The sequence below is a fragment of the Mytilus galloprovincialis genome, chromosome 13 (assembly GCF_965363235.1).
Source record: "Mytilus galloprovincialis chromosome 13, xbMytGall1.hap1.1, whole genome shotgun sequence".
Lineage (NCBI taxonomy): Eukaryota > Metazoa > Mollusca > Bivalvia > Mytilida > Mytilidae > Mytilus > Mytilus galloprovincialis.
In genome coordinates, this window is record NC_134850.1 from 54,083,150 (window position 1) to 54,098,070 (window position 14,921).

At 33.5% G+C, this 14,921-nt stretch overlaps 1 protein-coding gene across 1 annotated transcript in view; it reads right to left on the reverse strand.

Annotated features, from left to right (window-relative positions):
• LOC143056663 (multifunctional protein CAD-like) overlaps positions 1–13,367 on the reverse strand; it is an 82,250-nt gene extending 68,883 nt beyond the window's left edge. Inside the window, exons 1-3 of the mRNA XM_076229822.1 lie at positions 13,252–13,367; positions 13,019–13,145; positions 8,152–8,421 (exon numbers count right to left, since the gene is read on the reverse strand). Coding sequence (XP_076085937.1) covers positions 8,152–8,421; positions 13,019–13,124 — 376 coding nt within the window. The 5' untranslated portion in view covers positions 13,125–13,145; positions 13,252–13,367. The remainder of the gene's footprint in view (positions 1–8,151; positions 8,422–13,018; positions 13,146–13,251) is intronic.
• Positions 13,368–14,921: the final 1,554 nt, after the last annotated feature.

Consider the following 14,921-nt stretch of genomic DNA (forward strand, 5'->3'; position numbering starts at 1 on the left):
AATGGGAAGAGGACTGGCTGATGGCCTTCCACCCAGACAAGTGTAATGTTCTCTCTGTCACAACTAAACGCCAACCTCTACAACATAATTACACTCTTCACAATCATACTTTAGAAACTGTTACGTCTGCTAAATACTTAGGCATCACATTACAATCAAACCTTAAATGGGACAAACACATAGATGACAATATCTCGAAAGCCAACAAAACTCTGGGCTTCCTTCGAAGAAACCTGAAAACATCAAATCAAAACATCAAGAGCCAGGCATACCAAGCACGTGTCCGTCCCAAACTCGAATACTCTTGCTCAGTTTGGGACCCCCACACTTCAGAATCTATCTCGAAGATAGAGATGGTCCAAAGGAGAGCTGCTCGGTATGCCTGCAACAGGTATCATAATACTAGCAGTGTATCAAACATGCTGAACACACTAAACTGGCCTATTTTATCACAACGCAGACTGCGTGCACGCCTGGTTATGATGTACAAGATCACACATCATTTTGTTGCTATACCATCTAGCACAATTCTCATCCCATCAGACTCAAGAACCAGAAAACATCATTCTCACACCTTCAGACACATTTATACATCAAAAGACTCGTACAGATTTTCATTTTTCCCATATACAATAACTCAATGGAATCTTTTACCAACCGCAGTGGTAAATACACAGACAGTCGACTCTTTCAGAGATCAGCTTACATATGCTGTTCTCTCCACTATCATTTAAAAATCTTCATCTCCTGTACATAGTTTTAATCACTACATCTGTTCTCTGCACCGTTTTGTATATAACTAAAATATTAACTAGTTCTTTTTAATAAATAGGCCACGCATGCACCAGTTAATAATCATCTTTATTCAGATGGAAAACTGGAAAACTTAAAGAAGAAAGAAAAAAAAAGAAGATATACACAGTACATGTACATTGCGACCTTTAGCTGTTGAGCCGGGTTGGGAGGGAACATGAGAAATTGAGGGGGAGTAGGGAGATGGAATTGGATGGGTTAGGGAAGAGGAAAATTATCAAAGACTCCTGCCCACCCCTCTTTAGTTTAAGTTTAGATAAAAAGGAAAAAAAAGGGGGGTGTTTGATTTGATTGAAAAAGAAGGCCTGAAATGGAAATGTCTTCAAATGATACTATCAATTCTTCCCTCTGTATGATATACATCACATTACATGTACAATGTATGCATTACAATATAGTGGGTAATATAAACAAAAGCAATTGTGTGTGGTAATGTACAGTGAATCTACATGTGTGCACTATACATGTATATTATATAAGTAGACAATTTTTGTCATGAATTATTGAACACCTTTGAATAAATTATATTTATAGTCACTAGTCAGTCCTAATTTTGAACAAATTTGCAAATTTACAGTACTTCTAATACATGAGTTGGTGAAATATCTTCATACATGTACATTTGTGTATGTCTCTGGTGTGATGTACTTGTATATATATCAAAATATGGGGAGGGTGGGTGCATGTTTGATCATGTTGATTCGTTTAAATAAATTTTAATTGTTTAAGTTGTACATGTGAATGGAATAAATTAAGAAAATATATTTCTCTCTTTTTTTAAATTCAATACATGATGATTGATCAACATATGGCAAACTTGCTACAGTAAGAGACTGTTGCATTTATGCTTATTAATTTGCTTGAACAGAGCGATTCTCTCTATAAACTCCATCTCATAAATATCAAAGTATTTAGAAAACTTGTTAAGGAAAGTCATGGCTTTGTTTGTAATCAATTGCACTTTGTAATAGTATTACATTTGTAATACATGTACACATGACACATGTACATTGTACATGATAAACATGAAAAAGCCCAAGTTAATTGGGTTTAGCTCTTGCAGAGTTGATATACTTATATCCCTTTTGATTGATTGATTTTGTCCAACCCAAACCATACCTTCTTGTGCATGTTGTATTATGAATACATGGGTGAATACCTTCAAGAAAATAATCCATATGATTCATGAGTAAGTATACTGTCACATTGCTTAATTATGCCAGTATCAAGTAACCCCTCATTATACACTAACTTGTACTACTTAAATGACTATATTCTTTTATTTTGCCAACACAAACCTGTCAATTACCCTGTATGGAATCTAGTTTTCTGGAAAGTTCACATTTCTTGGTCTCCTAATGACATACTGTTGTATTGTTAATATTTAAAAACAAGAAGTTAATTAATTTTCTGTGATTAGGTTTTTAACATACAAATTCAATTACAAACAATGAATATCACTTGCATTTATTTGTGACTGGCACAGAGACTGATGCATACAAAGCAATTCATGTTCAGTTTTCATAGATTTCTATACCAGCAGCTATTTCAGAAGCACCAGTAAATGAAAATTTTGTATATAATTTCTGTGACATTTGGCCTCTTGTGTATTGTTGTCTCATTGACACCCATTCCACTACTTCCCTACTCGAGATGATAATAAGATTACAGTTGATAATAAAAGTAAGATTTTGTACTTGATTTTTAAATCCTTATCAAGTTTCAAAAGAGTAAATAAACAACCATATGATTTTTACTTCTAAATATGTATGAATAAAGAAGATGTGGGATATACATATATTGGACAGCAACCAAACAAAAATAACTAAGACACTTTGTAAAATTTCATTTTTAAAATAAGTTCTCACTGAATACTTTTTTGTTTTCAGAAATAACAGATATTTTTCACAAAGAAGATTTACCATGTACTAGGAGAACCATAAGAGTTGTGTTGCCATCAGGTGTTGTTTGCAAAATAAGGAAACAGTTCCCAGCTGAACAATTAACAAACTTTAAATAGCCGTAATGACCACACAAAGAGTCAAATTATATTAACTGTATTGATAATAAAATTTTATCACATCCATTCATTGTTTAATTTATTTATATATAAGTGGTCTCCTTTTCTTGTCTGTTTGCTTGATCTGCTAGCTAGAGGTGGCTCAGCCAGTCTTTTATCAACTGCTGCTACAAATGTATATCTAAGCCACTTTTGTATAAAGGATACTTCCATAAGTTCATGCACATTACCTTTAAAAATAAATAAAAAGAGAAATAGTCTTGTTCAATTGAAAAAAACAATTTGATTTGCATAGGAACAACATACATGTAGCTTGAATCTTTCAGCATGGTTTATAATTATGGACAACTGTCATTGGATGACAGACTCCTAATTGATTTTTTTAAATGATAACACCATAATTAATATGTACATTCTGCATCATTTAGTCTCTGGTATAGAGATGTCTCATTGGAAATCATATCTCATCATCTTATTTCTATATGTGTTAATTAATCAGTTTCAAGTTAATGTGACTGACTAGAAAACATAATGCCCATCTACTACTGTCATAGCGCTATATATACATGTGAACAAAAAACAAGAGAAGCTATAAATAAAGCAGGAATGAATATAAAAAAAAAAAAGATCTGGTATGATTTCCAATTAGACAGCTCTCCAGAAAAGACAAAATATCATAGAAATTAACAACTATAGGTCATCGTACAGCCTTGAACAATGAGCAAAGCCCATACCGCATAGTAAGCTATAGAAGGTCCTATTGACAAATGTAAAACAGTTCAAAAGAGAAAACTGATGGTTATTTATGTACAAAACATGAACGAAAAACAAATATGAAACAAATTAACAAACAACATCCACTGAATTTCAGGCTCCTGACATACAGAGGACGTAGCCGGGTACTTGAACATGTATATCCCAACCACAAAAAGACTAATTACTGATCTGAATGTACTGGCAAATAATGACAACTAATAAAAAAAGTCTTTCATATCTCCGAATCCAATTATCTTTTCTTTTTCTTTCTTAATTCTTTTTATGAAGAGAGGGGGGCATTGTTTAATGATTGCCATCCAGAGTTGGCTTAGGCTCATTTTTAATATCTGTAAATTGACTTGATAGTTGTATACAATATAAAAAAGATGTGATGACATAAACAAACGACAACCACTGAATTTCAGGCTCCTGACTTGGGACAGGCACATACATAAATAATGTGGCGAGGTTAAACATGTTAGCTTCAATATTATAATATTTTTAGGGTTATTAGTGCCTTACCAAAGACTCTCCATTAAAAATCCCCTAACCTGGGACAGTGGTATAACAGTACAACATAAGAATGAACTATAAAAATCAGTTGAAAAAGGCTTAACCCCTCGGATGGACAAATACAAGTGGACATAGCCGGGTACTAATACATCCTGACACAAAAAGACACAATGAACAGATCTGAGAGTACTCACAGTTATCTGACAGCTAGTTCAAAGCCACTAACAACTAATAAAAAAATCATGCATCTAAAACTAAACTATCAGCCTTGTTGTTTTGTTTCTGTTAAGGTTTATCTCATTGAAGGTTTTATACTGACATGTACATGTACACTGTAGGTGAAGTACATAGTATATCATTTTTATCGAGCCTTCGACTTTTGTTGAAAAATCGAGACATAGCGATCCTACATTCTGTTGGCGACATTGTCGTTGTCCACAAATATTCACTCTGTGCTTAAAGTTTTTAAAACATGTAAAATATTAATAACTTTCTTAAATTGGCCTGGATTTCTACCAAACTTGGACAGAAGCATCAAGATACAGCAGCTCATGATCATAAGATAGTACATAGAATATAGAAGTAAATTTTGTTTAAAAAAATCCATTTTTTCCGTATTTTACTTATAAATAGACTTAGTGTTTCTGCCAGTTAATATTACAACCACGTTACACACGGTGTTCGGTTTAGTAATGGTAACGTTATAGTTGACATCGTTTTTCAATTATTTCATCCTACTTCTGTACCAAACGTCAAAGCTTTGCAGCTTTTTATAAAACGGCTTGCATTTTGAGGTTTCTATTTATTTAAAAAAAACATGTTAACATGACTGATTACTAGTATATATTTTTGACATCATATTCTTAACAAAATGAAAGTGTATATTTCAAATATTTGTCACTGCCCAAGCATGTCAATTGTTGCTCTATGATTTTCAGAATTCCGCAATCACAAGTATCTAGGACTAGGCATTTATATCGATTGGAAACAGCCAGTACCAAAGCTTTTTGTGCTTCAAGAGTATAAATGTTATTAACCCACCTTAAACTAGTTTTCTAACTACAGTTCGCGAATATAAATTCAGAATCTTTTTATTCGTATTATCAACATTTTATATATGTGTCTTTCAAGAATATTATAATGGAAAATAATCCTTGTTCAGGTCAATCGCAGCAACAGCTACTATTTATCATCTGTTTGCTTTATCTATAATTCTAGTTTCATCCTTCAAAATGAAAACGGCAGTTTAAAATTGTTGATTTTATTTAAAATTAAAATGTCATCTACAGTCCTTGAAATATAATGAGTAATTTCAAATGCGTCTGTTTGTCGGATGCGTGGAAGTTACTTTTAGTGAATACAACATATATACAATCGTACTAGCAGACGCATCTATGTTACTAGAATCCAAAAACGAAAGCTTCGGCATGTTTAAAGCTTGTGCTACATATATATTCATCCGAAAATTTAGAGTAATATTTTGATAAATTTACATGTAAATTAACACATGAAAATCGCTGGATCATATCAAGAAAAACATGACTGAATCATGCTTTTAGAGCTGTCTATGCTGTATGGGATTTGCTCATTGTTGAAGGCCGTACGGTGACCTACAGTTGTTAATTTCTGTGTCACTTGGTTTAAAATGCAATTCTTTTGCATTAAAAATACCTAATCTTTTGCATGATACTTTTATTTATCCGACGCTTTTACGATCAGCAAATGGCTTAACAATTTTGATGGAAGTCAAAAAATATCTCCCAAAATAATATCATCACACATAACGTGTCAAATGCTAAAGACACAACATGCTACACTTTCAGTAAATGGGAAATACAATTATATATTATTACGTTACATTCATGTTCCATGCAAAATTCGTTCAATTTGGACGTGGTAACATGATTTACGGGAGATACGGACAACTTGATGGAAATTGATGAATAATTTGGCGTGTTCTTAGCCTTGAAGGCTTAACCAAATCTTTAAAAAAAAATCACATTTCAGTAATAACATTTGTTTGCATAGTTTATCTGTCTGTCACAAATCTAAAATACCCTAAATTATCATCGTACTCAAAAATCTTGAACAATGGCTCTATGGTAACATTTAGGGGAGACACGGAAAATACTCAAAACAAATAAAATGGGGGAAGCTATGTTAGAAATAAAAATAGTTTTGTAAAATTCAATAAAATCACATTTTTATTTAGAGGTGGCGAACCTTTCCTATTATTTATATAGAGAATAATTCATGGCAAAATCCGTATCATATGTCGTATCATCCCGAGACACCAATATCAGCCCAAGTCTGCAGTTCAAGTTTTTAAATATTTATTAGATTCATTAATTATAACTATCCTGGGTTTTTACCAAACTTGGACAGAAGCTGCTCACAATATAAAGATAGAATCAAGTGGATTTTTTATTTATTTTTTCCCCTCATTTTTGTTGAGCCTGCAATTAACAGCAAAAGTAGGCGAGACACTGTGTTCCGCCGAACCCTTAATTACATATTTTATACAATACTATATTTATACATAAATCAGACAGCAACCTATCAGCAAATTATTTTTTGAAGGTTTTATGTTTTCCTGATATATATAAGCTCCCCGCCACTTTTTATAGAAAAAGATCAGTGATTGACTTTCAAACCTACCACTATTTTGTTATCAGTCTTAGAAAACATTTCAAATGTCTGTATTTGGTCTGTCGTACATGTAACTACAAGTGACACACTTTTGTTCATTCATTTTATTCAGGTCTACTATGACTTCTAAACATTTTACAGCCTCGAAGTTAAAATATAGTTTAAACCAGTCTATGTAGATCGAGCTCCAATAAAAAAAAGTCCTAACCAAATTATAAACACAAATGATGTCTACCCTGCCTTAATTTAAGAACCAAATATGCCTTACGAATAATGAAATATAACTTTTTAATTTTATATACCTCTATTAAATCTCCGTCATTTTCCTATGGCTATGTTCTAGATCATAGATGCATACTTGGGCTGGCTCCCTGCAGGAATGGCAGAAGTCTGTTCCTGCCGTCTTGTCATAATTAAATAAAGTCATAACATTTGCTTTCAGTCTTATTCTGATTTGGTGTGAAAGTCATGAAAGAGGCAATCCTTGCATCAATAACAAATTGATAAAAATCAAAGTGTTTGGGGTCATAATCTGGAATGCTCCGTTGGCGTTGAACGAAATTTAGTTTTGCTTCTTCACCTTTCGTGTCCAAATCTTTCGTCTTTGTTGGTCTTTCGGAAATGTAAACAAACATAATCCCTGACTTGATCCAGTATTACAGTTGTATGCAACACAAAACAACATAGCCGGTTAACGTTGTTTACAATTTTACGTTCTAACACATGTATTCGATACCAATGTAACAAAGGACTCATATGACGTCACAGCGAGAAGGAAATAAAGGGAGATAAACAAGGTTGGTATTTCCCGTATTTTTCGACACCAATATTTACCTGTTATTTTTAGTACCAACGAGGTTTGGAATTATTGAATAAATATAAATTTCAACATTTTAAACATAAATTCTTGCGATTTACACCTTTTCCTCAATTTTTTTTTCTACCTTTGCATTTCACCTTTAAACATAAAATTATGTTGACGACAAAACAGGTACATATAGATGGTTGCAATCTCTCTTCTGTAAATATCTTAAATGGACAATTCCCTAAAGTACATAAGTTGATTAACTACAAATCTATCATATAATGCTGAACTATTTGAATAAACCTGTCACTACATATTTATAATTTTAACGCTTTTAACCATACAAAATTATTGCTGTATATTGTCATAATCTGGTTTTTTTTTGTTTATATTTAGTTCATAAATCAAGTCATTAGATTTCCTTGTTTGAATTGTTCTACATTTTTGGGCCTTTTAAGGCTGGCTATGCTGTATGTTTATCGAGTGTAAAGGCCGCGCAATGACCTGTAGATGTTAACCTCTATGTCATTTGGTCTCTAATGGACATTTGTGTCATTGGCAATCATACCACATTTTCAATAAAACTGAAACCTACCATACAATGCTGGGATATTGTACTCTTTCAACCAATCGGAAAGAGATTTAATAGCACTCCAATGACTATACTGTTCAGAAAAATCTCCCACAATTAATGCAGCAACATGGATCTTTGCCGACTCAAACCATGTCTTCAGTCCAAATTCATCACAATCATCAGCAGGTATCCCATAATTCCCAATCAGTGGATAAGTCAAGATCAAAATCTGTCGACTGTAGGATGGATCAGTGAGGGATTCTGGGTAACCAACCATTCCAGTCTGAAATACTACAAGAGTGCACACGCTGAAATGTCTCGCCTTCTATACTAATCATTGATATTATGTTGATAGTCCTAAGTATAAAGCTAAGCTTTATTACAACTGTCACATAAACTTAACATTAACCAAGATAACTAAACAAAGACCAATGAACCTTGAAAATGAGGTCAAGGTCAGATGAACCATGCCAGGCAGACAACTACAGCTAACAATGCTTCTATTCAACATATATAGTTGACCCATTACTGATAGTTTAAGAAAAATAGACCAAAACACAAAAACTTAACACTGTGCAATGGACCGTGAAAATGAGGTCACGGTCAAATAAAACCTGCGCGACTGACATAAAGATCATAAAATATTTCCATACACCAAATACAGTTGACCTATGGCATATAGTATTAGATAAAAAGACCAAAACTCAAAAACTTAACTTTGACCACTGAACCATGAAAATGAGGTCAAGGTCACATGACATCTGCCCGCTAGACATGTATAGCTTACAATCATTCCATACAACAAATACAGTAGACCTATTGCATATAATATGAGAAAAACAGACCAAAACACAAAAATTTAACTATAACCACTGAACCATGAAAATGAGGTCAAGGTCAGATGACATCTGCCAGTTGGACATGTACACCTTACAGTCCTTCCATAGACTGAATATGCTAGCCCTATTGCTTATAGTATCTGAGATATGGACTTGACCACCAAAACTTAACCTTGTTCACTGATCCATGAAATGAGGTCGAGGTCAAGTGAAAACTGTCTGACAGACATTAGGACCTTGCAAGGTACGCACATATCAAATATAGTTATCCTATTACTTATAATAAGAGAGAATTCAACATAACAAAAAATTTGAACTTTTTTTTCAAGTAGTCACTGAACCATGACAAGAGTGCACACGCTGAAATGTCTCGCCTTCTATACTAATCATTGATATTATGTAGATAGTCCTAAGTATAAAGCTTTATTACAACTGTCTCATAAACTTAACATTAACCAAGATAACTAAACAAAGACCAATGACCCATGAAAATGAGGTCAAGGTCAGATGAACCATGCCAGGCAGACATGTACAGCTAACAATGCTTCTATACAACATATATAGTTGACCTATTACTTATAGTTTAAGAAAAATAGACCAAAACACAAAAACTTAACACTGTGCAATGAACCGTGAAAATGAGGTCAGGGTCAAAAGAAACCTGCGCTACTGACATAAAGATCATAAAATATTTCCATACACCAAATATAGTTGACCTATGGCATATAGTATTAGATAAAAAGACCAAAACTCAAAAACTTAACTTTGACCACTGAACCATGAAAATGAGGTCAAGGTCACATGACATCTGCCCTCTAGACATGTACACCTTACAATCATTCCATATAACAAATATAATAGACCTATTGCATATAGTATGAAAAAAACAGACCAAAACACAAAAATTTAACTATAACCACTGAACCATGAAAATGAGGTCAAGGTCAGATGACACCTGCCAGTTGGACATGTACACCTTACAGTCCTTCCATACACCGAATATACTAGCCCTATTGCTTATAGTATCTGAGATATGGACTTGACCACCAAAACTTAACCTTGTTCACTGATCCATGAAATGAGGTCGAGGTCAAGTGAAAACTGTCTGACAGACATGAAGACCTTGCAAGGTACGCACATATCAAATATAGTTATCCTATTACTTATAATAAGAGAGAATTCAACATTACAAAAAATTTGAACTTTTTTTTCAAGTGGTCACTGAACCATGAAAATGAGGTCAAGGACATTGGACATGTGACTGACGGAAACTTCGTAACATGAGGCATCTATATACAAAGTATGAAGCATCCAGGTCTTCCACCTTCTAAAATATAAAGCTTTTAAGAAGTTAGCTAACACCGCCGCCGCCGCCGCCGCCGCCGCCGTAGCCGCCGCCGCCGGATCACTATCCCTATGTCGAGCTTTCTGCAACAAAAGTTGCAGGCTCGACAAAAATGAGGTCAAGGTTATTGGACATGTGACTGACGGAAACTTCGTAACATGAAGCATCTATATACAAAGTATGAAGCATCCAGGTCTTCCACCTTCTAAAATATAAAGCTTTTAAGAAGTGAGCTAACACCGCCGCCGCCGCCGCCGCCGCCGTAGCCGCCGGATCACTATCCCTATGTCGAGCTTTCTGCAACAAAATTACAAAATAGATATAAAGTTGTAAGCTAAAATTGTTACTAAATATCCTGGAAAATCAAGAAATGTCAAACCATTTTGAAATCAAAAGTAAATCTTTGTACACCTTAAATGGAATGGTATCTTATACATTCATCAATAAAATTTGTTGGACCCAAATTTTTGAAAAATTCCACTTTCATCTAATCCAAAATTTTAGGTCTGTCTAATTTTACTGAGATTAATATTTCCTATTCTCTTGAAGTGATGAAGATCGTAAATCTTGGAATATTAGTGAAACCATTTTGAAACCAAAGTAGATCCTTCTTTGAACACATCAAATGGAATCGTATCTTATTTAACAGGGCTTTCCAAAGTAGCCGGTAGACGGCGGATTTCCCCCATTTACGGTGGCTTCAAGTGACGACAGCAGCTACTTCACTGACACAAATATAAATTCATAAAGATTTTTTTTTATCTTTTTCAAATGTTAACAGGCAGCCAAGAGACGTATTGTCACAAGTCACAGTCACGATAAACAAGGATGAAAAGACAGTGTTTACCTTGGGCTAAACATGAATTAGGGTCACTGATTGGTTGTCTATTTAAAGTCAGAATGCATTGGTTTTTTTTTCAAAGATAACAAGAGAGACGTTCCTGTGGTCTTTGAACGATAAAAATAGAGACGTTCCGAAGGTCTTTAACTCGTTGGTTTTGGCTTTTAAAACATGAAGACGAAGATAGGATGACAATCTTGTGTTATGGAATAATATCAGTCAAATAAAAGAAAGTGTAGTAGAGCATGTTGTTCAGAATCTGGAAAACAGTATCTTTTGAAGTTCATATTTCAAACCCCACGTGGTGTTCAGAGAATCAAGGTCAAAAACGAAAGTAGAATATTGCCGACTCGACCACAAATAAATAACATTTCCCAATGATTTATGTATCCGACTTATTGAACAGTTAACAAATAAAAAGAGAAAATCAGAGGGTATATCAATTTTCTGTCAATGTTAGAAATAATTGTATGATTTAAATACGGGTAACAGGAGAAAAAAGGGGGGTCATTTGTTTACAAATGCAAGTAGTTATGCAAAATAAATCGATCAAGATCTCTAACAAATAGGATTATTATATAAATGATACTCCTTTATAGCAAATAAATGTTAAGCATAAGGTAAAGAAAATAAAAAACAAACTTTTTACATGAAAAAAAAATGAAATTTCTTTGAGATTTTTTTTTTTTTTAATTTCAAACATAAAAAAGGGTCATTTGAAAGATGAAATTAGGTGCCAGGAGAGAGCGAGAATGCAGGATTTTGCTCTATTTATGCCAGAGCTTCTGGGGGCCTTGAGTGGCCCCCAAACCCCCTTCCGTAAGGCACCAAGCTTACAGCTTACGCCAAACGCATGTTACAGCCGCCTATAATTCTAATTTAGCTTTCTACTTCAATTTCAAGGGAAAGCCCTGATTTAATCATATCTTTTGTATATTTCTGGAAATATTTTGCACCAAATAACACACAACAGCACAACTGATAAGACTTTGAATCTGCAAAATTTCAAGTGGTTAATGAAGATTTTATGCTAAAAATTGTGTCTAAGTGAGTATTTGAAAAATTCTCTCTCAAAAAGGCCAGACGCAAATAAAACCTTTGGCATTGTGATGTTGTAAAAAGGTGTTGCATAAAAAAAATAAAGAAAAACTTTTCTATACCTCTTAATCATTTGGACTAAAGAAATCCATGCATGTTTCCAGGCATCTGTTCTGTTTCTGTGAAGTTTTCCCGTATGTTTCAAAGCACTAATTCACCCGAATGAAAATCTGCCCCTTTTCAAAAAGGCTACACTAACCATGAAGATTTTTCATTAAAATTAACATGCACTTGTGGCCGTATGAACAAAAAATGATGTAATATGATTTTAAAAAAAAGAAAAAAATGCAGCACATAAATGCTTGTTTTGGGCCCCTTGGACTCCTAATTCCTAAACCTTATACCAGGGACCATAACCCCCAAAATCAACCCCAAGCTTCCTTTCGTGGTTATAAAAATTGTGTTAAAATTTCATTGATTTCTATTTACTGATACTTAAGTATTATCCGGAAACCATCCATTGGACAACTCTGAGGACGTGATACCAATAATTTTTGCGGTCATGCCTGCAGTCGGTCATGCCTGCAGTCGTATAAAATTTCTGGCGATTGTATAATCTTAAGGTCATATTGCCACAAATGTGTGTTATTATTGTCTTGCTACTTATGCATGTGTTATGATTTCCATCTAGGAGCATATAACGTGTACCGAGTGACTATTAAAAAACATATTTATCATGACTAGACATGAGTATCTTCACTTATGACAGGTCTTGCATCGTCTTTTTGGTGTTTCATTTAAGAATTGTATGATAAACTCCCTTACCAACTTCTCCTGGGATACTATTATTCGCTCCAAAATGGATTCCTTCGACTTCAAATCCATCCTCGAGAAGTAACCGTCCTTTCATTTTAGAATCAGCTGAGCCCATAAACCACGTGTTGTTGTTTTTCTACAAAATAAAACGAAGTATGCTCAGTCATCGAGAAAAGACAGGTGTATAACTAAATTTAAACTGAGAGATAATTTTGTTTACTAAACCTATGTAGTATGCATACTTCCTAAAACTTATTCTTTCAAAGATAAATTGCGAACTATTGTGGAGATCAACAACTTTTATGCACTCTAATGACCCGCCATTCCTAGTGGGGTTTAACCAAAGACCAGTTCACAAACCAGAAAAAGATCCGAACAGAGAAGTACACATATACATTTATATGTAGCTGTTTCTCTGAATTGATATTATTCAAATATGTTTTATTGAAGGACAGTTATATAAATCAAAATAGATCAAATCAATTTTATATAATTCAAAGATACTTGGTACCGTCAGACAATTACATCTATTTATAGAAAGGCTTATAACTTGAGGGGCACCAGAGTCGGCAGAGATACATAAACAAATTAAATATGATTTTCTTTGTTCAATCATTAATGAAAAAGAAACAGTGGAATTATAAACCGCTTTTAGCAGCCAGTATTGTTTAATTTGATCAAAATATAAAACTACTTGAGAAACACCCATAATGAATTATTCACTTGCAAGTCAATTTAGTTTAAACATATTTTATTTGCAAAAGTAGCAAAAGGGATTGTACACAAGTTATAACAACATTAGTGACGTCCTCTCCAAAGTCAACAATTCGACCTCATTGAATCCGTATTCATGTGACCTTTAATTTAACCCTTCAGCTCACTGAAAGAATGTGTATGCATGGATTATGCATGTTCATGTATTAGAAAGTAAACAATGTCAACAGTGTAAGTAAAACAAAGTTAAATCATTTAATTGACATCCAAACTGCTATATCGGTCATATTTCATATCCGTCCATATTCTTGTACGACTGACCTGTGAGGAAAATACTACTTTATTATCATTTGAATGTTGTTGCCAATCATAGTGCAGCGGAAGTTCAACTGGCTAACTTGCAGAAGAAAAATAAGGAATAGAGTCGTTGTCAGTTTTCTGGAAATCATCAAAGCTATAAAATGACCACAAAGTGCATGGCCATACTCCACTTGAAATTACCATATTTATCGTATACAAAATTAAACTTTTTATAATTATCCCGGCAAATCATCTTACAATTTCCTGTTTAAAGATGGAAAATACAATGTAGATTGAATCAATGATATTATAAAGGCTTTAAATAGTAGTTGTATTGGCTATGGTTTCAGATTTATCTTAATGTTTTTATCGTATTTGATATTTAGTCAACTACATAACGAAAACGGGTTTGCTTGCTGTAATATAGATTCTAACACACCCTTTATTTTTTATCTAAAAGAGCCTCATCACTAACTTTACATATACTAGGTATAATAATGGAAATATAAAAAGATAAATCTGTAAATAATATCAATAGACTAGTCATTGACATATAAGTAAGTATATAGATAAGTAGCTCCGTATTTTTTTTTAGCTTGTTCACTTGGTAACGGGATTTTTTTCCAAGACACCAATGGGTCATCATGGCACATCCGTATCTATATCATCATTATAATCAATGTTTTGTTTTTATAGGAAAAAAAAAAAGTTTTGAAGTTAAAGTATCAGTTGTATTAAAATATATCCCAAATTCCGTAATTTCTGTTATATCTCTTTGTGCATTTAAAATGATATTCCCAGTTCCATTAAAACCGCAAATTTTAGATTTTGTTCATACAAATCCTTGGTTCATATGAATTATTAAGAAGCCGGCACATCCTTCTTTGTTTTACTTGAA